Source organism: Ascaphus truei, unplaced genomic scaffold, assembly GCF_040206685.1.
Source record: "Ascaphus truei isolate aAscTru1 unplaced genomic scaffold, aAscTru1.hap1 HAP1_SCAFFOLD_427, whole genome shotgun sequence".
Lineage (NCBI taxonomy): Eukaryota > Metazoa > Chordata > Amphibia > Anura > Ascaphidae > Ascaphus > Ascaphus truei.
Genome location: NW_027456758.1, coordinates 95,142 through 121,473, shown reverse-complemented (window position 1 = coordinate 121,473; position 26,332 = coordinate 95,142). Strand labels below are relative to the sequence as shown.

The following is a 26,332-nucleotide window of genomic DNA, read 5'->3' as shown; positions in this document are numbered from 1 at the left end:
CCCCATCGGTGGGCTGCAAATGGCCAGCACCGACGCCACACTCGGTGCTATGTACTCCTTGAGCATATTGATGTGATAGACTTTGGTTCTCCCTGTCTCAGCATCTACCTGTACAACATAGTTGCACTCGTTCATCTTTCGCAGTACCGGATACGGTCCCGACCAGGCAGCCATTAATTTGTTCTCCCGAGTGTGTTTCAGAACAAGTACCTGCTGTTCTGGGATGAACTCTCTGCTACGGGCATTCTGGTCATACCATGTCTTCTGCTTGGTCTGAGCAGCCTTAAGGTTGTCCTGTGCCAACCCCATGAGCATCTCTAACCGGTCTCTGAGATCTACCACATACTGAAGCACAGACGCATCAGTATTGGTAGCTTCCCCTTCCCATCCCTCACGGAATAGGTCCAGAGGTCCACGTACCCTGCGACCATATAGCAGCTCAAAGGGAGAAAAGCCGGTATATTCTTGCGGTACCTCTCGGTAGGCAAACAGCAAGTGCTGCAGGTGAATCTCCCAGTCTTTCCCCTCCGCCTCTATAAAGGTCCGAAGCATCTGCTTCAGGGTCCCGTTAAACCTCTCACATAATCCGTTTGTCTGGGGATGGTAAGGGGTAGTGCGCCGGTGCTGTACACCGCATGCATCCCAGAGACAATGTAGCAATTCACTCATGAACTGCGCCCCCTGATCGGTTAGGACCTCGCTAGGGAAACCTACCCTAGTGAAAATGGTGAGCAAAGCCTTAGCATCTATAGTAGCCAGCGCTACAGCCTCAGGGTACCGGGTGGCAAAATCCACCACCGTGAAGATGTAGCGCTTCCCTGTCCAGCTAGGAATCATAAGGGGCCCCACAAGGTCCATTTCTACCCGCTGAAAGGGTTCCCCTATCACCGGTAGTGGTCTCAGGGGTGCCTTCACACGATCACCCGCCTTACCCACTCGCTGGCAGGCATCACAGGAGCGGCAGAAATCTGCCACCTCGCTGGAGGCCCCCGGCCAGTAGTAACGCTGCAAGAGCCGGGCTCTCGTGCGTGTGACCCCCTGATGCCCCGCAAGCGGGATGGAGTGGGCAACCTGTAATAACTGTTGCCTATACCCCATGGGTACCACTAACTGTCGCTTGCCAGTCCAAACCTTATCTAACCCTGTAGCCCCCTGCTCTCTATACAGAAGCCTGCGGTGCTACAAGTAGTAATCAGATCCCTCACTTGGCTTAGACTCGGACACCCGAAGTCTCATGCCCTCCAAGGTGGGATCAGATTGCACCGCTTCCCTGAACTGAGTGCCTAATTCTGGCCACCCCCCGGTCATACCTGAGTCAGGGGGACAGGGAAAAGAGACAGGGTACAGTAAGTCAGTGTCAGAAGCGGACTGAGTCTGGCTTACCTGTCTGGTCTCCTCAGAGACTGCTGGAACTGTAGGTCCCAAATGCAGGGGGACAGGGGCTGCTGCTGTGATCTTTGCTGCCTGGCTCCTAGTAATCGCTGCAACCGGTGCAGCAGGTGTCAGCTCCGCAGTAAAAACACAGGTAACGTGCCCCAGATCGTTGCCAAGGAGCACCTCAGCATCCAATCCGGGCAATACCCCCCACCTCCCTCATGCCACGACCCGCCCCCCAGTCCAAAAAGACCCGGGCAACTTGGAGTGACCGCGGTCCTCCGTCTGGCATGGTCACTTGCATCCCGGTGCCCGGGAGCAAATCCTCTGGCCGCACCATATCAGGGCGCACCAGAGTCACGGTGGCACCGGAGTCCAGCAACCCGTCTGCTTGCCGGTCTCCGATGGTCACCCTCCGCAGATGCTTCTGCCTGGCATCGTTGCGTTGCAACCCGATTGGTGCAACCTGATGCCCTCCGCTCTCCACTGCAGGTCCTGAGTTGGCAAGGGTTGGTGCCTCCGTGGTCATCCCTCTGTTGGCTGGCGTCACGGCTGTGCTGGTCCCCTCCAATGGTGCCAGTCGCACACGGGCAACTGGTTTTGCTGCTTGGGAGCGGTGCCCCTGATGGGGTCCTGTGGACCGGTCCCGGTCCGGACAATCAGGTCTAAGGTGCCCGACCTTGTTGCAGGTAAAACACCGCCTCTCATGTTTGAATTCTGCAGCCTTTGGCGCTTTGCTTGCTGCTGCAGCTTTCAGTGTCCATTGAGGGGTAGCTTTAGTTCCCTGGGCGGCTCGGGCCCCTCCTTGGGGAACTGCTGGCTCATCCAAAGCAATCCTGCTGGCCACATACTCGTCGGCCATCCGGGCAGTGTCCTCACAGGTCTTAGGTTTGCGGTCATAGATCCAAGCCCGCACAGTGGGGGGGAACCGCTGCATCCGCTGCTCCTGGAACATCAGGTCCAGTAAGGTATGGTATTTGGTAGCCCCATACCCTGTGACCCACTGGGTTCCATGCCTGACCATTCTGTTGGCATAGTCCGCAAATGATTCCCCGGGTTTTATATCCCCCGTCCGGAACTTGCTCCAGAACCCCTCAGGTGTCAGGGCATACTGGACCAGCAGCTTGCGCTTCACATGCCCATAGTCATCTGCATCCACACCGGGAAGCTCCTGCACAGTTCTTTTGGCTTTGCCGGATAATAGTGGTCGTAGTTTGACCACCCAGTCCCTTCTTGGTATTCGGAACCGGCCGCACTGATTCTCAAAATCATTTAGAAATTAGTCCAGGTCATCCGTGCCATCAATGAACTTGCTAAACCTGCGGTGATCCGGCCGGGAAAGCTCTTGTTCCCCGTTTACAAGGTGGGATTGGGAACCTTTTCCAAGTGCTACCGTGAGGAGCTTTAACCGCTGCTCGTAGCTGATTCCCTCTCCCCAGGTGGCGAGCAGTGCGCTGAGTCCAGTGGCCGTCAGTCTGTCGGCCGCAGCCGCGAACCCCTCCGCACTCCCTGGCACCAAGCCACCCACGACCGGGTGGTCAGCATCACTCTCCCCCTGTCCTTGCAGCCCCGGAGTTGGAGGGACCGCCTCAACTCCAGGCTGGGTACCATCCGCTGCAAGTGCAGCTAATTGGGTCGCTCTGGCCTCATATTCTTCTAAATCCTCCTCCAGCTGACTCTTGGAACGACCGTCTGTCGTTAAGCCATATCCCGCACATCTCTCCACAACTTGCTCTCTGTCCCAGGAACGGAACCTCCCTGAGCGCAGACTCATGGTGCCACCGGGTTATGGGTCCAGAGACCAGTGAATTATCTCGTGCTTCTTTGGAAGTGTGTGTAAGTTGCCACTTGTCTGAGGAGCTTGCAATCTACAAGGTCCTCACTATATTACAGAACACTGCAATATAGGCTCAATCAGTATCTCACCAGCTGCCACCAGTTTTAAACGCCTGTGACGGGAGACGCGCTTAATAACACATTTATATTTCGTGGGTCCTGATTGAGCAGAACAGTTTGAGCAAAATAAACTGAGATTTATTCCCTTGATCGGCAAACACACGACAACTGCAGAATAAACTTAATAATTACACTTACGGGTAGAGAAACAGAGGATAATGTCCAGAAAGGTGCAAAGCACCAGAAGCTTGTCCTTTAAACTGTAGTCCATTTGCAAATTGCCAAATAAATAGCCAGTTCAATCCTTCTGTGCATGTGCAAAGTCCTTTCTGGTTCTCTGGGATTTGCTGGATCCCCAGGGCTAACGAAATCCTGAAACAGGGCAAGTTTCCTTGTTGCGATGTTTTTAACCCCTTGCGTTCTGGAATCGTAGCCGCTTGAAGAAATCAGGTAACAGCAACAGCAAAAACAGGAATCACACCGGAATGAGGGGTACAGGCCTTTTTAAGGACAAGGGCCTGTGAAGGGATACATTAGCCTCATCCCATTGGCAAGGAATTATCTTCCTCCTATCAGAACCTGCCAGGTCACATGGGCCAGTCCTACAGCCAGCTCAGGTATCTCTGAGCATGCTCAGTAAGCAGCTTGGTAGCACTGCTAAGTAAAAAGGGGCCACTCATTTCTGGGGACGCAATGTCTGCAGTTTGGGTCCCGAGGTGTGAAATATCCAGGAGGAGTAACAGGATCTGCTACTCAGAAACATCCTGATTAAGTGACACTTTACGAATCTGGGATCTTTCATCCCAACAGGGGGCTCCTGTATGCATAACATTTGGTCCTTACTGTCTTACAAAGGCAGGCAGACAAAAAAATAGCATCCTGCCTGTACATTTTAAAACAGCAACAGAAAGGCACTTCACTGCAGGTAGAGATTAGCCTGCAAAATGGGGACAGCCATGCATATAGAATTAACCCCTTCATCCCCAACGCGAAATAGGGGTAACCAGCTGAGCCCACTGCCTTTATTAATGCGCTGATTACCCCCATTTTCGCCACAGTCCCCACACAGGTAGGAGGTGGGGGGGTCCCTGCACAGGTAGGAGGTAGGTGGTGGGGGGGGGGGTCCCCGCACAGGTAGGAGGTGGGGGGGTCCCCGCACAGGTAGGAGGGGGGGTCCCCGCACAGGTAGGAGGGGGGGGTCCCCGCACAGGTAGGAGGGGGGGGGGTCCCCGCACAGGTAGGAGGGGGGGGGGGTCCCCGCACAGGTAGGAGGGGGGGAGGTCCCCGCACAGGTAGGAGGTGGGGGGGGGTCCCGCACAGGTAGGAGGGAGGGGGTCACCGCACAGGTAGGAGGGGGGGGGTCACCGCACAGGTAGGAGGTGGAGGGGTCCCCGCACAGGTAGGAGGTGGAGGGGTCCCCGCACAGGTAGGAGGTGGGGGGGTCCCCGCACAGGTAGGAGGGGGGGGTCCCCGCACAGGTAGGAGGTGAGGGGGTCCCGCACAGGTAGGAGGGAGGGGGTCCCGCACAGGTAGGAGGGAGGGGGTCCCGCACAGGTAGGATGGAGGGGGTCCCGCACAGGTAGGAGGGGGGGGGGTCCCGCACAGGTAGGAGGGGGGGGGTCCCGTACAGGTAGGAGGGGGGGGGGGTCCCGTACAGGTAGATGGGGGGGGTCCCGCACAGGTAGGAGGGGGGGGGGGTCCCGCACAGGTAGGAGGGGGGTGGTCCCGCACAGGTAGGAGGGGGGGGGGAGGTACGCACAGGTAGATGGGGGGGGAGGCACGCACAGGTAGATGGGGGGGGGAGGCACGCACAGGTAGATGGGGGGGAGGCACGCACAGGTAGATGGGGGGGGAGGCCCGCACAGGTAGATGGGGGGGCCCGCACAGGTAGATGGGGGGGCCCGCACAGGTAGGAGGGGGGGTGGGGGTGTCTCTCTCTGTGTAACACAGCAGCACAGGATTACTGTGTGTTTTACTGAAGAGAATATTCTGTCAGCACCAGCTACCAAATCCCAACCTACAGAACAAGGCAGGGACCTGTTATAATGGTGCCACGCCACCCTCTCCAGAAGACTCTGCCCACCTTTTAACAGCCCCCTCTGTGAGTCTTTGCCACCCCTCTGCCCCCCTATAAGGCTCTGCCATAGTCCCCCTCTTTAAGGCTCTGTACATGAGGAGGTATGCAGAAAGTTAGTAGGAGTCTCACCTTCCTCCTCATTAGCTGCAAATTCATCGTCTTCTTCCTCCGAATATTGGGAGCAGTGATTGGAAACGGGTTCCTGTAAGAAAAGCGAGGAAAGCTCAGGACGCGCCGCCAGCACCGCGGCACAGCTAAGCCCCCGTCGCCTGCTGCACCACCGGTCGCCACAGCCCAGCTCCACCCCGCGCGCCCCGCCGCAAGCTGCACCACCGGTCGCCACAGCGCGCCCCGCCGCCAGCTCCACCCCGCGCGCCCAACCCCTGCGCGCCCCGCCGCCAGCTGCACCACCGGTCGCCACAGCCCAGCGCGCACCGCCGCCAGCTGCACCACCGGTCGCCACAGCCCAGCGCGCCCCGCCGCCAGCACCACCCCGCGCGCCCCGCCGCCAGCACCACCCCGCGCGCCCCGCCGCCAGCTGCACCACCGGTCGTCACAGCCCAGCGCGCCCTGCCGTCAGCTCCACCCCGCGCGCCCAACCCCCGTGCGCCCCGCCGCCAGCACCACCCCACAGCCATATCAACCCTGCGCCCCCCCCCACAGCCCAGGGCCCCCCCGTATATGAAGGATGGGGTACCTGTACGTCCCGCTCCTCACCGCCCTCTCTGGGTCCGGGCAGGGTTTGGGGGGGCAGAGCCTGTAGGAGTTCCTCCAGGGGAAGCTCACTCTCCCGTTTGAGCAGCTCTATCTCCAGGCGCTGGCTCTCTGCATCGTTCCCGTCCTCCTGCTCTTCCATCTCTATCGTCTCCTCATCATCATCCTCCTCCTCCTCCTCATGGGGCTGGAAGTCTCCATCTGCCAACACAGCGACAGCTGCACACTGCGGCTCCCACACTCCCGCAGCTGCACACTGCGGCTCCCACACTCCCGCAGCTGCACACTGCGGCTCCCACACTCCCGCAGCTGCACACTGCGGCTCCCACACTCCCGCAGCTGCACACTGCGGCTCCCACACTCCCGCAGCTGCACACTGCGGCTCCCACACTCCCGCAGCTGCACACTGCAGCTCCCACACTCCCGCAGCTGCACACTGCAGCTCCCACACTCCCGCAGCTGCACACTGCAGCTCCCACACTCCCGCAGCTGCACACTGCAGCTCCCACACTCCCGCAGCTGCACACTGCAGCTCCCACACTCCCGCAGCTGCACACTGCAGCTCCCACACTCCCGCAGCTGCACACTGCAGCTCCCACACTCCCGCAGCTGCACACTGCAGCTCCCACACTCCCGCAGCTGCACACTGCAGCTCCCACACTCCCGCAGCTGCACACTGCAGCTCCCACACTCCCGCAGCTGCACACTGCAGCTCCCACACTCCCGCAGCTGCACACTGCAGCTCCCACACTCCCGCAGCTGCACACTGCAGCTCCCACACTCCCGCAGCTGCACACTGCAGCTCCCACACTCCCGCAGCTGCACCCCACTACAGAGCCCAGGTAAAGGGGAGGTGTCCGTACAGATATGGTGGGAGGTCCCTGTGGGGGTGGGGGGGGGGGGGGGGGGGGTGGGGGGGACAGGTAAGGTGGGTAGGTTCCCATGCAGGTAAAGGGGGGGGGGGGGGGTAATGTGGTGGGGGTTCTGTACAGATAGGGGGGGTCCCCTATATGACGCTCCACTCCCCACCCCCTCCCCCCTAAGGCTCGGCTCCCCCTTGCCCCCCACACAGTGAAGGTCTTACCGTCCTGCCGGCACACGGAGGGCGCGGGGCTGGAGCGCAGGGAGCCCCCCTGTGAGGACCCCAGGCCGGAGGAGCTGGGTTTGCTGGTCGGGAGCGTCTCGCTCAGACTCTGGCTGAGGAGATCAGAGTATTTCTCTGTCTGACCCACAATGAAATCCAGCTGCAGGTCCAAGGCCTTCTTCCGCTTCTCCTCCAGCCGAGACTGCTGCTTAAACTGCACCACCTGCGAGACAGCCAGACACGGCGTGAGACCGCTGCTTAACCTGCACCCCTGCGAGACAGCCAGAGACCGAGTGAGGCCGCTGCTTAAACTGCACCACCTGCGAGACAGCCAGACACGGCGTGAGACCGCTGCTTAACCTGCACCCCTGCGAGACAGCCAGAGACCGAGTGAGGCCGCTGCTTAACCTGCACCCCCTGCGAGACTGCCAGAGACCGAGTGAGACCGCTGCTTAACCTGCACCCCCCGCGAGACAGCCAGAGAGACCGAGTGAGGCCGCTGCTTAACCTGCACCCCCCGCGAGACAGCCAGAGACCGAGTGAGACCGCTGCTTAACCTGCACCCCCCGCGAGACAGCCAGAGAGACCGAGTGAGACCGCTGCTTAACCTGCACCCCCTGCGAGACTGCCAGAGACCGAGTGAGGCCGCTGCTTAACCTGCACCCCCTGCGAGACAGCCAGAGAGACCGAGTGAGACCGCTGCTTAACCTGCACCCCCCGCAAGACAGCCAGAGACCGAGTGAGACCGCTGCTTAACCTGCACCCCCTGCGAGACAGCCAGAGAGACCGAGTGAGGCCGCTGCTTAACCTGCACCCCCCGCGAGACAGCCAGAGACCGAGTGAGACCGCTGCTTAACCTGCACCCCCCGCGAGACAGCCAGAGACCGAGTGAGACCGCAGCTTAACCTGCACCCCCCGCGAGACAGCCAGAGACCGAGTGAGACCGCTGCTTAACCTGCACCCCCCGCGAGACAGCCAGAGACCGAGTGAGACCGCTGCTTAACCTGCACCCCCTGCGAGACAGCCAGAGAGACCGAGTGAGACCGCTGCTTAACCTGCACCCCCTGCGAGACAGCCAGAGAGACCGAGTGAGACCGCTGCTTAACCTGCACCCCCTGCGAGACAGCCAGAGAGACCGAGTGAGGCCGCTGCTTAACCTGCACCCCCCTGCGAGACAGCCAGAGAGACCGAGTGAGACCGCTGCTTAACCTGCACCCCCCGCGAGACAGCCAGAGAGACCGAGTGAGGCCGCTGCTTAACCTGCACCCCCCACGAGACAGCCAGACACGGCGTGAGACCGCTGCTTAACCTGCACCCCGAGACAGCCAGACACGGCGTGAGACCGCTGCTTAACCTGCACCCCGAGACAGCCAGACACGGCGTGAGACCGCTGCTTATCCTGCACCCGAGACACCCAGACAGCATGAGACCGCTGCTTAACCTGCACCCCGAGACAGCCAGACACGTCGTGAGACCGCTGCTTAACCTGCACCCCGAGACAGCCAGACAGCATGAGACCGCTGCTTATCCTGCACCCCGAGACAGCCAGACAGCATGAGACCGCTGCTTATCCTGCACCCCGAGACAGCCAGACAGCATGAGACCGCTGCTTAAGCTGCACCCGAGACAGCCAGACAGCATGAGACCGCTGCTTAAGCTGCACCCCGAGACAGCCAGACACGGCGTGAGACCGCTGCTTATCCTGCACCCCGAGACAGCCAGACACGGCGTGAGACCGCTGCTTATCCTGCACCCCGAGACAGCCAGACACAACGTGAGACCGCTGCTTAACCTGCACCCCGAGACAGCCAGACACGGCGTGAGACCGCTGCTTATCCTGCACCCCGAGACAGCCAGACACGGCGTGAGACCGCTGCTTATCCTGCACCCCGAGACAGCCAGACACGGCGTGAGACCGCTGCTTATCCTGCACCCCGAGACAGCCAGACACGGCGTGAGACCGCTGCTTATCCTGCACCCCGAGACAGCCAGACACGGCGTGAGACCGCTGCTTATCCTGCACCCGAGACAGCCAGACAGCATGAGACTGCTGCTTAACCTGCACCCGAGACAGCCAGACAGCATGAGACCGCTGCTTATCCTGCACCCGAGACAGCCAGACACGGCGTGAGACCGCTGCTTAACCTGCACCCCGAGACAGCCAGACACGGCGTGAGACCGCTGCTTAACCTGCACCCGAGACAGCCAGACACGGCGTGAGACCGCTGCTTAACCTGCACCCCGAGACAGCCAGACAGCATGAGACTGCTGCTTAACCTGCACCCGAGACAGCCAGACAGCATGAGACCGCTGCTTAACCTGCACCCGAGACAGCCAGACAGCATGAGACCGCTGCTTAACCTGCACCCGAGACAGCCAGACACAACGTGAGACCGCTGCTTATCCTGCACCCCGAGACAGCCAGACAGCATGAGACCGCTGCTTATCCTGCACCCCGAGACAGCCAGACACGGCGTGAGACCGCTGCTTATCCTGCACCCCGAGACAGCCAGACACGGCGTGAGACCGCTGCTTAACCTGCACCCCGAGACAGCCAGACAGCATGAGACCGCTGCTTAACCTGCACCCGAGACAGCCAGACACGGCGTGAGACCGCTGCTTATCCTGCACCCCGAGACAGCCAGAAAGCATGAGACCGCTGCTTAACCTGCACCCCGAGACAGCCAGACACGGCGTGAGACCGCTGCTTATCCTGCACCCCGAGACAGCCAGACACAACGTGAGACCGCTGCTTATCCTGCACCCCGAGACAGCCAGACACAACGTGAGACCGCTGCTTAACCTGCACCCGAGACAGCCAGACACAACGTGAGACCGCTGCTTAACCTGCACCCGAGACAGCCAGACACGGCGTGAGACCGCTGCTTAAACTGCACCCCCTGCGAGACAGCCAGACAGCATGAGACCGCTGCTTATCCTGCACCCGAGACAGCCAGACAGCATGAGACTGCTGCTTAACCTGCACCCGAGACAGCCAGACACAACGTGAGACCGCTGCTTATCCTGCACCCGAGACAGCCAGACACAACGTGAGACCGCTGCTTATCCTGCACCCGAGACAGCCAGACACGGCGTGAGACCGCTGCTTAACCTGCACCCGAGACAGCCAGACACAGCATGAGACCGCTGCTTAACCTGCACCCCGAGACAGCCAGACAGCATGAGACCGCTGCTTATCCTGCACCCGAGACAGCCAGACACAACGTGAGACCGCTGCTTAACCTGCACCCGAGACAGCCAGACACGGCGTGAGACCGCTGCTTAACCTGCACCCGAGACAGCCAGACACAGCATGAGACCGCTGCTTAACCTGCACCCGAGACAGCCAGACACGGCGTGAGACCGCTGCTTATCCTGCACCCGAGACAGCCAGACACGGCGTGAGACCGCTGCTTATCCTGCACCCCGAGACAGCCAGACACGGCGTGAGACCGCTGCTTATCCTGCACCCGAGACAGCCAGACAGCATGAGACCGCTGCTTATCCTGCACCCGAGACAGCCAGACACGGCGTGAGACCGCTGCTTATCCTGCACCCGAGACAGCCAGAAAGCATGAGACCGCTGCTTAACCTGCACCCCGAGACAGCCAGACACGGCGTGAGACCGCTGCTTAACCTGCACCCGAGACAGCCAGACAGCATGAGACCGCTGCTTAACCTGCACCCGAGACAGCCAGACACGGCGTGAGACCGCTGCTTAACCTGCACCCCGAGACAGCCAGACACGGCGTGAGACCGCTGCTTAACCTGCACCCGAGACAGCCAGACAGCATGAGACCGCTGCTTAACCTGCACCCGAGACAGCCAGACAGCATGAGACCGCTGCTTAACCTGCACCCGAGACAGCCAGACACGGCGTGAGACCGCTGCTTATCCTGCACCCCGAGACAGCCAGACAGCATGAGACCGCTGCTTATCCTGCACCCCGAGACAGCCAGACACGGCGTGAGACCGCTGCTTAACCTGCACCCGAGACAGCCAGACAGCATGAGACCGCTGCTTAACCTGCACCCGAGACAGCCAGACACGGCGTGAGACCGCCGCTGCTTAACATGCACCCCGAGATAGCGTGAGACAGATACTTATCCTGCACCCCGAGAGCCAGACACAACGTTAGACTGCTGCTTAAACGCACCCGAGACAGCCAGACAGCATGAGACTGCTGCTTAACCTGCACCCGAGACAGCCAGACAGCATGAGACCGCTGCTTAACCTGCACCCCAAGAAAGCCAGACAGCATGAGACCGCTGCTTAACCTGCACCCGAGACAGCCAGACAGCATGAGACCGCTGCTTAACCTGCACCCCAAGAAAGCCAGACAGCATGAGACCGCTGCTTAACCTGCACCCGAGACAGCCAGACAGCATGAGACCGCTGCTTAACCTGCACCCGAGACAGCCAGACAGCATGAGACCGCTGCTTAACCTGCACCCGAGACAGCCAGACAGCATGAGACCGCTGCTTAACCTGCACCCCGAGACAGCCAGACAGCATGAGACCGCTGCTTAACCTGCACCCGAGACAGCCAGACAGCATGAGACCGCTGCTTAACCTGCACCCGAGACAGCCAGACAGCATGAGACCGCTGCTTAACCTGCACCCGAGACAGCCAGACAGCATGAGACCGCGGCTTAGACTGCACCCGAGACAGCCAGAGCCCCCTCCTGAATATGAGACCTCACACCCCCCCCCGAATACGAGACGACCTCCCCCCTCCCTCCCCACGAATACGAGACGACCTCGACCCTCCCTCCCCACGAACACGAGACGACCTCCCTGCCCCCTAATACGAGACGACCTCCCTCCCCCTGAATACGAGACGACCTCCCCCCCCCCAATACGAGACGACCTCCCTCCCCCCGAATACGAGATGAGACCTCTCCCCCCCTCAATATGACGAGACCTCTCCCCCCCTCAATATGACGAGACCTCTCCCCCCCTCAATATGACGAGACCTCTCCCCCCCTCAATATGACGAGACCTCTCCCCCCCTCAATATGACGAGACCTCTCCCCCCCTCAATATGACGAGACCTCTCCCCCCCTCAATATGACGAGACCTCTCCCCCCCTCAATATGACGAGACCTCTCCCCCCCTCAATATGACGAGACCTCTCCCCCGTGAATAAGAGACCTCTCCCCCGTGAATAAGAGACCTCTCCCCCGTGAATAAGAGACCTCTCCCCCGTGAATAAGAGACCTCTCCCCCGTGAATAAGAGACCTCTCCCCCGTGAATAAGAGACCTCTCCCCCGTGAATAAGAGACCTCTCCCCCGTGAATAAGAGACCTCTCCCCCGTGAATAAGAGACCTCTCCCCCGTGAATAAGAGACCTCTCCCCCGAATAAGAGACCTCTCCCGAATAAGAGACCTCCCCCGAATAAGAGACCTCCCCCGAATAAGAGACCTCCCCCGAATAAGAGACCTCCCCCGAATAAGAGACCTCCCCCGAATAAGAGACCTCCCCCGAATAAGAGACCTCCCCCGAATAAGAGACCTCCCCCGAATAAGAGACCTCCCCCGAATAAGAGACCTCCCCCGAATAAGAGACCTCCCCCGAATAAGAGACCTCCCCCCCGAATTAGAGATCCCCCTGAATTAGAGACCCCCCTGAATTCGAGCCTACCCCCCTGAATAAGAGATCCCCACCCCTGAATAAGAGACCTCCCCCCCCCCCGGAATAAGAGACCCCCCCCCCCTCCCTGACCAGCCATTGCCGGTCACAAGCCCGAATAAAATGGGGAGTGTTGGTTACCGTGGTGACAGAACCGGAAAATTAGCCAAGAACCCAATGGCAGGATAACAATTACCAAATGTTCCTACAGCTATCGCAAACGGCTCAACCGATGCGTTGGGAGTAGCTGAGATCCCTTCGAAAAATGGACTACCAGCCACATGCAAAAACCATTTCAACGCTAAAAACATTCTCAACCTCGCTGCTTGGAATATCCGTTAGGGCAGCCAAACCGGCAAAATGGATCTATTCGCCGACAAACTAGACCAATTCAATATCGATATGGCCACAATTTCTAAAGCCAGGTTCCCTGGACAAGGGGAACGCACAGACTTAACCCTAACCTCTCGGCTCGCTTTCTCCCACACTATTCCGGCGGCGATCGTTTTAACACAGGCGTAGCTTTCATGCTGAAACCTAGTCTAAAGAAATTCTTCACCTGTATTCGGGCTTGCCAGTAAAATACCAACGACCATTATTGGGGTCTACGCCCCAACAGAGATCAGCAACGAGGAAGACAAAGACACGCTTTATGAGGAATTACAGCAGATTTTGAATTCTTATCAAGGTGGGAATCACCTGACAATAATTTGCGGGGATCTCAACGCACAGACCGGTTCTATCCGACTCGGATGGGAAAAAATGATCGGCCCATTTGGCTGTGGAAATATTAACGACAACGGTCTCCGCTTATTGTTATTTGCTAGCTATAACAAAATGGTGGCGTGCAGCACCTAGTTCCAACACACTATACGTCACAGGTTAACTTGGTCTCCGAATAATGGGAGAGATCAAAAAACATGGACTATTTTCTGATACATAAAAGGTTTCAGAGTGCGATGCAGGATGTTCGTGTAATGCGCGGAGGAGCATCTATTCGGTCAGAACATCATTTAGTTAGAGACAAATTTAAGCTTCACCTAAAAGCAAAGTGTGTTACTCATCCCACACCCACATTAGACTACTCACATGGCCAACCCCACAAACCAAGTCCAATTCCAAATTCAATTACGCAACCGGTTCGCCCCACGCATAATGGACAGTTAATTTAGAGGGTTGTTCTCTTTTTCGGAAGGATCAAGCAAATAGGAGAGGTGGAGTATGTCTATATGTTAAACCAGATCTGAAACCTATTATAAGGGATGATGTCTATGAAGGGAATGATGAAAATGTAGAGACCATGTGGATAGAAATTAGCAGTGGAGGTAAAAGTATAAAGAAAATGTTTGTGGGAATATGCTATAAACCACCAAATCTCTGTGAGATTGAGGAAGCTAAAATACTTTTGCAAATGGAGAAGGCATCAAAACTGGGTCATGTTTGCATAATGGGGGATTTTAATTATCCAGACATAGACGGGGGCAATGAGATTAGCGTTACAACAAAAGGAAGCAGGTTTTTGGGGGTGCTTAAAGACAAATTATTGAGGAACCAACCAGGAGAGGGCAATACTGGATTTGGTAATATCAAACAATGTAGAAGTAATACCCAAATGTTCCAGGACTTGAATATTTGGGTAACAGTGATCATAACATGGTCTCATTTGAAATAAATTATCAAAAAACAGATTACTCGGGGAAGAGACAGGAGGGAACGATTGACAGCAATAAGAAAAAAAGGGGGGTATCACGTGGGAAACAAAATAGGGGAAGGGGGAGGGGAGATGATTTAGAAGAGAGGCATTAAGCGGGATAATTTAGACATAGGAGTAGGCATTCAGATAGGTGATAGGGAAAGGGGAGACTTAGATAGGCATGATAGCAAGGGGCAAGATACGGGTATCGGAGTGGACCAATAGGGGCGGAAGATAGAGAGGGATAGATCGGGGGAGGGGGATAGGGGGGGAAGGAGAGAAAGGGTTAGAAGTATAGAGAAGGGAGCAGTTAAAAGGAGGGGAAGGATAAGGGAGAGTGGAGGTTAATTGAGTGGTCAGCACAAGAGAGTCCGAAGCACCAGCCTTTCCAGGGCTCAAACAGGCATGTTAAGGCATACAAAAAAAGTTTACCGTTCAAAGCTCTAGGGGTGAAGAAAGCGCGCGGTTATGGGGTGCGGGAGGAGCTACATACCCTGGCGTTAGCATGGGTCTCGATCAGGCCCAGGGGTGGAGGGACCCCCTGGACGTCGATAAAGTCCTTTGGGGGGCAAAGGAGAGTGGTAGCTGGGAGACCACGAGGGTTGCCACCCCAAAGGCGCTGGACTTGGCTGTGGGACGGAGAGGCCCCGCAGCCGACGACAAAGTGTCACTGTTTTTGAGTGTATGTTATGTTTCCCCCGTGCTTCCCCTCCTGTGTTTCCCTGGTGTGTCAGGCCCAGCCTAATCCCTTCCTTACCACCACCGTTCAGGCAGAGAGAGAACGGCGACAGATTCGGCGTAGAAGACGGCCCGGGACACCGGCAACAGAGGAAATTCAACGAGCCAGCCACGGCACAAAGTGAGAGTCAGAAACCCCATAAAGTATGTTAAATAAAGAAATTAGGTTTATTTCGCACAACGTTAAAGGATTCAACAGCCCGGCGAAACGTAAGTTGGCCTTTAAAGAGTATGAACGGCGAAAGGCAGACATTATTTTTCTCCAGGAGACCCACTTCTCAAGGAGCTGTTTCCCTTTATAGAAAAAGATTTCAGAACAGTACACATAGCCTCAGCTACAGAGGGAAAAAAGGGGGGTAGCTATTGCAATCCACAACAAACTAACGTTTCAGGTAGACAAATCGATAACGGATAGAGAAGGGCGATACCTCATCCTGGTGGGGTCCAAACAGGGTCAGCCCCTCACGTTAGCCTCTGTTTATGCCCCATGCGAGCCAGCCCCGGCATTTTTCCCCCTTTTTTTCCAGAAACTTCACAGTGTAGCTCAGGGAAATATAATTGTAGCGGGGGACCTCAATAGGACATTGTGACGGGAGACGCGCTTAATAACACATTTATATTTCGTGGATCCTGATTGAGCAGAACAGGTTGAGCAAAATAAACTGAGATTTATTCCCTTGATAGGCAAACACACGACAACTGCAGAATACACTTAATAATTACACTCACGGGTAGAGAAACAGAGGATAATGTCCAGAAATGTGCAAAGCACCAGGAGATTGTCCTTTCAAACTGTAGTCCATTTGCAAATTGCCAAATAAATAGCTAGTCCAATCCTTCTGTGCATGTGCAAAGTCTTTTCTGGTAGTTTTAAATGCTTGAAGAAATCAGGTAACAACAGCAACAACACAGGAATAACACAGGAATGAGGGGTACAGGCCTTTTTAAGGACAAGGGCCTGTGAAGTGTTACATTAGCCTCATCCCATTGGCAAGGAATTATCTTCCTGCTATCAGAACCTGCCAGGTCACATGGGCAAATCCTACAGCCAGCTCAGGTAACTCTGAGCATGCTCAGTAAGCAGCTTGGTAGCACTGCTAAGTAAAAAGGGGCCACTCATTTCTGGGGACGCAACGTCTGGAGTTTGGTCCCAAGGTGTGAAATATCTAGGACGAGTAGCAGGACCTGCTACTCAGAAACATCCTGATTAAGTGACACTTTATGAATCTGGGGTCTTTTGATATGCAACTTCCAGAGAGACTTACAGCTGTGGGCCTAGCAGGCTAGCTTTGAAGCTTGCATAGGCAAGTAACCCAGCTCATAGGTGTCAAAACATTTGGTTCTGGTATACAAAACAAAGGCAGGCAGAAAAAAAACAGCATCCTGCCGGTACATATTAACTGCACCAGAAAGGCACTTCATCAAAAATATATGTTTCCCTTATGACAAAGTTATATTTTTTAATGTGTGTACTTGGGGGGATTACACAGAGGCGGCACCCCAAAAATCAGGGTGCTGGCTCACGCCGTTCCTAAATTAGCAGTCTTAAAAGGGGAACAGCATACATATGGGGGACAGTGGTACAGGGGAACAGCATATAATATTAACCCCTTCACCCCCAATACGAAATAGGGGTAACCAGCCGAGCCCACTGCCTTTATTAATGCGCTGATTACCCCCATTTTCGCCACAGACATTAAACCCCATTCTGGATAGGTGTACAACTACTAACCTGCCCCCTAGACAGGACATACTAAACATTACCCACGGACTACGAGACTGTCAATTAGTAGATATTTGGAGAGAGCAACATCAGCAGGATAAGGACGATACGTTTTACTCCCACCCACATAACAGATATAGCCGGATAGATCACTTCCTTGTATCCAATAGACTGGTCCCGGTGGTCTCCCACACGGGGATACACGATATTTCGTGGTCAGACCACGCATCAATAGAGCTGCGGTGCACACTAAATTCACTAGACAGACCTGGAGCAAACTGCAGACTTAATGAGCTGCTACTCAAAATTCCAGCCCCCGGGAAGGAGATAGGAGACAAAATCACAGAGTATTTTGTAGAGAACGAGGGTAGCGTGACATCACACTCCACATTGTGGGAGGCACATAAGGCCACCCTCAGGGGATCTCTGATGTCTCTGGCGGCTAGGCGCCGGAGGGAACAGGATCGCCGGATTCAGGAACTACAGGAGAAATTGGCATCACTCACTGTAACACATAAGTCCTTAAAGCAGGACGCTATTTATAAAGAGATCTCGGATATCAAACACCAATTAAACATTCGATTAACCTCCCAGGCGGAAAAGGAGTTGCGCTGGACTAAACGGAGGTTCTTTGAGAAGGCGAGCAGGCCGGACACCCTTTTAGCGAACAAGCTTAGAAATAAAACACCAAATTATCACATCCAATCTATTCGTACACAAGGGGTGGAGCTTACCTCCAACCCTAAGCGAATTTTAGAGGAATTCAAATCCTACTATGAGGCGCTTTATGATGGAGTTAAGGTCACACACAATCAGAAAACGAGGGACAATTTGCGGGAATTTTTAATGGGGGCAAAGTTGCCAAAGTTGAGCAGGGCGGAGAAGGAGGCATTAAAGACAGACTTCTCTTTAACGGCAGTTGTAAAGTCCCTCAAGCCAGCCAAGGCACCAGGGCCAGGTGGCTTTTCAAACCTATACTACAAAAAATATCTGAAAATATTAGCACCATATATGTTAAAACTCTTTAATTCGGTCCTGCAAGGGGCCTCGTTCCCAGCACAGATGCTCCAGGCTTCCATCTCCTTGATCTATAAACCAGGAAAGGACCCGGCAGACTGTAAGAGTTACCGGCCCATCTCTTTGATCAATACGGACATAAAAATATTCTCAAATCTTATAGCTAACAGAGTGGGTAACGTCCTCCCTAGGTTGATTCACCCAGATCAGGTGGGGTTCATAGGAGGAAGGCAAGCAGCGGACAATACCAGATGAGTAATTGATCTTATTGATTTGGCCCAAAAACATAATATCCCGTCAATGGTATTTAGTCTGGATGCAGAAAAAGCCTTCGAAAGGATTGATTGGTCCTATCTAAGGGGGACACTGGAGGCATTTGGCTTCGAGGGATGCCTCCTGGGAGCCATTATGGCCCTGTATGAAGAGCCGGCAGCAAGGTTACGACACAAGGGGTTCCCTTCGGGACAATTTCAAATCCGCAGTGGCACGAGGCAGGGTTGCCCACTGTCCCCCTTGCTGTTTGCCCTCTGTATTGAACCCTTGGCGGCACACCTGAAATTATGCCCAGATGTGTCAGGTATAACAGTAAAAGAGCAGACGCACAAAGTGGCGCTGTACACGGATGATGTGATATTGATATTATCCAGACCTCTCACCTCCCTGCCCAATGTGTTCGCAATTTTTGGGGCAGTTTAAACAAATTTCGGGGTTCAAAATTAATCAGGCCAAATCAGAAGCCCTCAATATAAATCTACCCAAACCAGTAGAAAAGCTAATTGGATTAAACTTCAACTTTAACTGGCAACCCTCCATGATCAAATATCTTGGGTGTATATAACAAGGGATGTTAAGACATTATATAAGGCTAATTATCCCAGGTTGTTCAAGACACTGAGGGAGGATCTCAGGAGATGGGAGGAGTATGGCATTTCTTGGATTGGAAGAATTCACAGTGTTAAAATGAATCTTCTACCTAAGGTGCTATATCTCTTTCAGGCCCTCCCTACCCCCCTGCTGAAAGATGACATCCTCTCGCTGCAGTCTAGAATAATGAAGTTTATCTGGAATAAAAAAAGCCCACGGATAAAAAAAAAAGATATCTTGAGGAGGCCGACCTCGAGGGGGGGGGGGGTTGGGGGTGCCTTGCCTGTTTGCCTACTATAAAGCAGCCCAACTGAGCCAAATCATACAATGGCACTCGGACCCGGAGCTCCGGAGATGGGTTGCCCTAGAAAAAGACTGCTGTGCGCCCATTGACCTGCAGAATCTTATATGTTACCTAAAAAGTGTTGGTCGGGAATTCAGATCCCGCTACAGGCTATATCAAACTCCTTGAAGGTTTGGGAGGCCACCAAACTGAAATGTTCTCTCAACACTAAACTCCTTGATGACGCCCATTTGGGGTAACCCGGATTTTGCTCCAGGGATGGATCGCTCACATTTCACAAAATGGTTTCAATCAGGGTATACTAGACTAAAGGATCTGGAGGGACGTCAGCATATCAAAACTTTTGATCATATCAAAGAGGAAAACAACATGCCCAATAAAGAATTTTTTAGATACCTCCAGATCAGGGCATTCTACAACAAAACCCCAATTCGGCCTAGGAGAACAAACTTCGAGCAGCTGTGTTCTAGAGGCACGGACACAAGGGGACTAACCTCTAGAATGTACAGGGAAGTGATCTGTCCAGAGACAAAAGTCGAATCCCGACTTAGTTATATGAGACAATGGGAAGCCGACTTAGGAGAGACACTAGAGGACGAGGACTGGGACAGGATCCTACAGGCAGCAGCCAAAAGCTCTATCTGTACCACGTTAAAGGAGAACGCATACAAAGTCCTAATGCGGTGGTATTACACCCCAACAAAATTAGCCAAATTTGTCAGAGGTTACTCCCCGCTTTGCCCGAAGCAATGCGGAGAACGAGCTGACTTACGTCATATGCTGTGGTCTTGCACGAGGGTGGCTCAGATTTCGGCGGAAATTAGAGATTGGCTTCAAAGATTGATCGGAGTGGAGATCCCCCTGGACCCATGGCTGTTCCTATTGGGCAGGCGGATCCAGGGGCTATCGAACGCCACTCATAAATTGACAGCACACTTAGCAACAGCCACCAGGTGCGAGATCGCAGCATTGTGTAAGCAACAGGAAGTACCAATTTTACCCAAAATTAGGAACAGAATTTGGTTTGTGTGCCGAATGGAACAATTGACGAGTTTGGTCAATGACTCCGGCTCAAATTTTCTAAAAGTGTGGTCGCCCTGGCTGGCCCAAACAGACATCCCGGGGGTGGATGCCACCAGAATATTGCAATGATAACCGTAAATGCGTTCTCCTCTGACCAAACGGATTCTCGACCACACAGTGACTAGGAAAACCCGAGGTTTAGGGGAGCTCAGGACCTGGCACACTAATACCAACAAGATACCGATGGAGCGAAAAGTGAAAAGAGCTGTATCCGCCCAGCTGTGATCTAGGTCGCGCTCTGGACCCCCCCCCCCCTCACCCCGTTACCCTGCCGTCATGTTCGTTGGTCTGTTAAGTCTGTCATGTGAGTCACGTTTAGTGTTTGGAAACGAAGAAATGGTGAAGTTACGATTGCTAATGGATTGTGTTATAATGTATGCACCAAAACACCTAATAAAATCAAAGTTATAAAAAAAAAAACAGATTACTTGGGTTCAACAAAGACCTTCAACTTTGGAAAGGCAGATTTTAATAAACTGAGGTCTAATCTAGTAGTAATACAATGGGATGATGTTTTTGCAGGGAAAATGTGGAAGATAAATGGGCAGTCTTTAAAACATTGTTAGAAAAGCACACTTATCAGTGTATACCCTTGGGTAATAAGTATAAAAGAAATAAGTCAAAACCAATGTGGCTAAATAAACAGGTAGGGGAGGAAATGGACAAGAAGAGGAAGGCATTTAGATTCTTTAAGTCAGAAGGGACAGAGACATCGTATCAGAATGATAAGGAATGTAACAAAAATTGCAAAAGGGCAATCAAATTAGCAAAAATGGATAATGAAAAAAGGATTGCAATAGAAAGTAAGGTCAACCCTAAAAAGTTCTTTAAGTACCTTAATAACAAAAAAATGAGAAAAGAAAATATAGGACCCTTTCAGTGTGAGACGGGTAGGCAGATTATTGGAGATAAGGAAAAAGCTGAGGTATTAAACAAATTCTTTGCCTCTGTGTTTACCAGGTAAGAATCAAGTTCAATAGTAGTGCCGCAAGAGGAAGCCACAACCTCCATATTAATGAACAATTGGTTAACTGAGGAAGAAGTTCATAAGCGGCTTGAAAAAAATAAAGTAAATAAGGCACCTGGCCCCGATGGCATACATCCAAGGGTTCTCAAGGAGTTAAGCTCAGTAATAGCAAAACCATTATATTTCATATTCAAGGAGACCATTTCCACAGGCTCAGTACCACAAGATTGGCGTAAAGCAGATGTGGTGCCTATATTTAAAAAAGGAGCTAGATCACACCCGGGGAATTACAGACCTGTAAGCCTGACTTCAATAGTGGGGAAGCTACTTGAAGGTTTAATACGGGATAATATTCAGGAAAACCTAATGGAAAACAAAATTATTAGTAATAGTCAGCATGGATTTATGAAGGATAGATCTTGCCAAACTAACCTTATTTGTTTCTTTGAGGAGGTAAGTAGGAATTTAGACCAGGGTAATGCAGTTGATGTGGTCTACTTAGATTTTGCAAAGGCTTTTGATACGGTTTCACACAAGAGGTTGGTGTACAAAATAAAGAAATTGGACTCAGTAATAATATATGCACCTGGATTGAAAACTGGTTAAAGGACAGACAACAGAGGGTTGTCATAAATGGAACTTTTTCAGGTTGGGCTAAAGTCGTGAGTGGAGGCTAGCTAAATTAGATTTATTTACATTAGAAAAGAGGCGTCTAAGAGGGGATATGATAACTCTATACAAATATATTCAGGGACAATACAAGGAGCTTTCAAAAGACCTATTCATCCCACGGGCAGTACAAAGGACTCGGGGCCATCCCTTAAGGTTGGAGGAAAGGAGATTTCACCAGCAACAAAGGAAAGGGTTCTTTACAGTAAGGGCAGTTAAAATGTGGAATTCATTATCTACCCATGGAGACTGTGATGGCAGATACAATAGATTTGTTCAAAAAAAGGTTGGACATCTTTTTAGAAAGGAAAGGTATACAGGGATCTACCAAATAAGTAAACATGGGAAGGATGCTGATCCAGGGATTAATCCGATTGTCAATTTTTGGAATCAGGAAGGAATTTATTTTTCCCCTTAATGGGGTTTTTTGTTTGCCTTCCTCTGGATCAATAAGTATAGATATAGGATAAAGTATCTGTTGTCTAAATTTAGCATAGGTTGAACTTGATGGACGGAAGTCTTTTTTTCAACCTCATCGACTATGTAACTGTGTAACTGTGTAACTATGTAACTATGTAACTATGTAAATGAAAACTGGAACTCAACCAAAACCCCCATAATAGAAACACTCAAGGAAGCATGCCCCATAAAGAGAAGAAAAATCTGTACTTTCCTGCTATCCGGAGCCATATTCAAAACAACTTATTTAATTAAAAACTTATTTATTATTTCATTATAAACAAAGTAACAGACTAGATGGGAGGAGGACTTAGGGGAGATGTTAGAGGACGAGGACTGGGACACTATAGTTCTGGCAGCGGCAAAGAGCTCTATCTGCACCACATTGAAGGAGAATGCATATAAGGTCCTCATGAGGTGGTATCTTACCCTGAAAAGAATGGCTAAGTTTGTCAAGGACTACCCCCAATTGTGCCCAAAATAATGTCGGGAACAGGCAGACTTGCTACATATGCTGTGGGGTTGCACCAAGGTGGCCCCGATCTGGGAAGACATTAGAAGCTGGCAGCAGACTTTGCTTGGCCGCGAGGTCCCTTTGGACCCCTGGCTGCTCCTGTTGGGATGGCGCACCAGGGGCCTAAACAGATCTGACCATAAATTGATTGCACATTTTGCCACGGCCCCGAGGTGCGAAATCGCAGCATTGTGGAAGCAACCAGAAGTACCCAACATCCCAAAAATTCGGAGCCGAATCTGGTACGTTTGCCGGATGGAACAGCTGACGAGCATGGTAAATGACACCGGCACAAACTTCCTCAAAGTGTGGGTGCCCTGGCTTGCCCAAACAGATATCCCAGGGATAGATGCCACTACTATACTGCTTTGATAATAAGAAATGCATTCTCCTTGGATGGATCAGAACTGACAATAGGCAGCACAAGACCGGTAGGGCCGACTACAAACGGGCCGCAGCATGGGCTAAGGAAGCAAATACACACCCGCGCAGATCCCCCATAAGTAGGACCAGCGATATCGACTCCTCGAAAGAGAACCTCCAGACTGCAGCCCCCCCTCCCCCTCCCCTCCTCGTGTTGTAAGTCGGTATGTCTGTCCGTCTCCCCAGTCTGTACAGTTATTGTAGATGTTACCTAAATCGAGTGCTGTGGATACTGATTTCCCAGACAATGGGCTGAAAGATTGTTATATGCATGTATCAAGTGCTTAATAAAAACTTTTGTTGAAAAAAAAAATAAAAAACAAAGTAACAACTTATTTATTATTGAAAACAAAGCATTTTTGGAGGCGAAAAACCTTTAATTGCTTTCAACAGTGACTCAAAGACGCCCGCGCCTCCCGCGTGCGGCCTCCAAATGAATTCGGCCAAATATGACTCTAAATGGTGACGTGCTGTTCCTCTGTGTTGTTTGGTGTATTAGGAGGTGGGATGGGGCACTTACTGGGTTAGGGGGCAGTTACTGGGTTAGGGGGCAGTCCTCACTGTGTATTAGGAGATGACAGGGGGGGGGGGGGCAGTTACTGGTGTTAGGGTGACAGTTATCTCTGTGAATGAGGAGGTGGGGAGGGGCAGTGCTCTCTGTATTAGGAGGGTTTGAGGAGGTGGAGACGGGCATTTTACTGGTTGGAGGGCATTAGGGGGAGTTAAGTGGAGGGGGTGGTAGATTTAATATGAGTATGGCTCCGGATAACAGGAACGCGGCTCCGGATAACAGGAACGCGGCTCCGGATAACAGGAACGCGGCTCCGGATAACAGGAACGCGGCTCCGGATAACAGGAACGCGGCTCCGGATAACAAGAACGCGGCTCCGGATAACAAGAACGCGGCTCCGGATAACAAGAACGTGGCTCCGGATAACAAGAACGCGGCTCCGGATAACAAGAACATGGCTCCGGATAACAGGAACATGACTCCGGATAACAGGAATATGGCTCCGGATAACAGGAATATGGCTCCGGATAACAGGAATATGGCTCCGGATAACAGGAATGTACCGAAAAATCAAACCATGGATTTCAGACAGCACTTTAAACTAAGATAAAGAACACCAATCACAAACATTATCTCTACCTCAACCGACAAATAAACGCCAGCTTAAAGTGGACAAAGAAATATGGCGGAACTCGAAGGCCCAAGAAATGGAATCGGCCAGCAGGAAGCATGACGTGCTCAGCGGAAATTCAAGGGCAAGAACATCAAGCCTTAGGCTGCACGTATAGTGCCCGCGACGGGCGACGTCACCCAAAAACAAATGCATTGCCATCGCGTGCGCTTATAGTAAGCGCGACGCGACGGATTTGTCGCGATCGCTGGAAGACATCTCTATTTGATTTTTCAGCGAGCGTCGCCAGCACAATAAGCGTAGCCATAATGATCAAAATCGGGCCCACATAAAATTGCTTGAAGACTAAATAGAAAGGTGGACGGAACATTTTAACCTGCTGGTCAACCACCCGCACCCTGCAAATCAAGACCAAAAGCTGATAGAAAATGTCGACTTAATTTCCAAGCGATATAACCGACCACCCACTAATGAGGAAGAAATTCGAACAGCAATCAAACGCCTAAAGAATAGAAAAGCACCCGGCATTGATGCCACCGCAGAAGCTGTAAAAGCTGGTGGAGACGTCGCCGTGAATCAATTAAAAGGCCTATACAACATCTTTTGGAGAAAAACTTGTGAAGATTGAGATAATGTGTGTGGCTCAGGCTATATGAAAACAGACTATCATCACCTCCATTCTGGCGCAGTAGCCATTTTGAGTGTTTGAATGCATGTATATTTGTGGATGATTGAGATCCTGCAGTGTATCGCTCCTAGCTGTAACTTGCCCTTGTATAATTCCTACGAGTCATGAAAGAAATTGAAATTACATTCGTAAGAGGTTTTTCCTGCCTTAGATATTTCTGCTGACCTTAGGCTCTATTATCTGACAGATACAGTGTATTGTGAATAAAGTGATATAAGGCGCAAACAACTATAAATTATAAAAAGAGTGAATATGTAATATAAAGTGAAGTGTGATGAAAATAAGTTGATAATCCAACCACCCAGCTCAAACCTCACTGGTGGGACCTGTTTCACGGGTTCCAAAGATTTAAGCAATTTTCTCAAACATCCAGGGGGAGCATATGGGGAAAAAAACAACAAAGTACACAAATATAAGTGCAGACGTTTCTGAAATGTGGAATAATAGATTGTGTCTTGGCTCGTATAGATGTGCTACTCACAAGATATTAAAGTAAATCAGGCAGCTCATGTAGATAGCTTTGATCTGGACCCCCCTTGTTGGAAAACTCCGTCAGCAAAGATGGTGTATGCAAAGAGAGAGAAAGCTACATAGTGCGATCAAAAAGTAAACTTTATATTTTAAAAAGTGGACCAATTTTGGGCTCAGAGGCGACCCGTAGCTGACCAACTCTGCAGCCGTGACGTTACATTCCTGGACGGGCGCTTTGAGGGAGGCTCTGAACCGGCACACAGACCAGTGGAAGAAAGCCAAACACCCGAGGGAGGCGGTGAGCAGTTCGGGGAGCTTCTAATTTCACCATTTGTGTGATATATGCTTGATTTTAACTGGCACATTGTAAGTGCGCATTTTTTAGACCCGTTTTTTTAAATATAAAGTTTACTTTTTGATCGCACTATGTAGCTTTCTCTCTCTTTGCATACACCATCTTTGCTGATGGAGTTTTCCAACAAGGGGGGTCCAGATCAATGCTATCTACATGGGTGGCAACCCTATTTGCCAGCTGCCTGATTTACTTTAATATCTTGTGAGTAGCACATCTATACGAGCCAAGACACAATCTATTATTCCACATTTCAGAAACGTCTGCACTTATATTTGTGTACTTTGTTGTTTTTTTCCCAATCTCACAGATACAGTACACACAGAGAGCTAAACAGGGTTACTCCTAAAGTCAGAAGGTTAAGGGGCCCACATTGCTGTAATATATAGGATAAGAATATAACAATGTGAAGCATATTTATGTATTAATAAGGATTTTTGTATAAGT

The 26,332-nt window shown here is 52.2% G+C and overlaps 1 protein-coding gene across 1 annotated transcript in view; it reads right to left on the bottom strand.

Moving 5' to 3' along the window:
* LOC142484023 (helicase SRCAP-like) overlaps positions 1-26,332 on the bottom strand; it is a 178,103-nt gene that overhangs the window by 111,227 nt on the left and 40,544 nt on the right. The window contains 3 exon segments of the mRNA XM_075583987.1: positions 5,477-5,549; positions 6,045-6,262; positions 7,146-7,368. Of these exon segments, the coding sequence (XP_075440102.1) occupies positions 5,477-5,549; positions 6,045-6,262; positions 7,146-7,368 (514 nt within the window).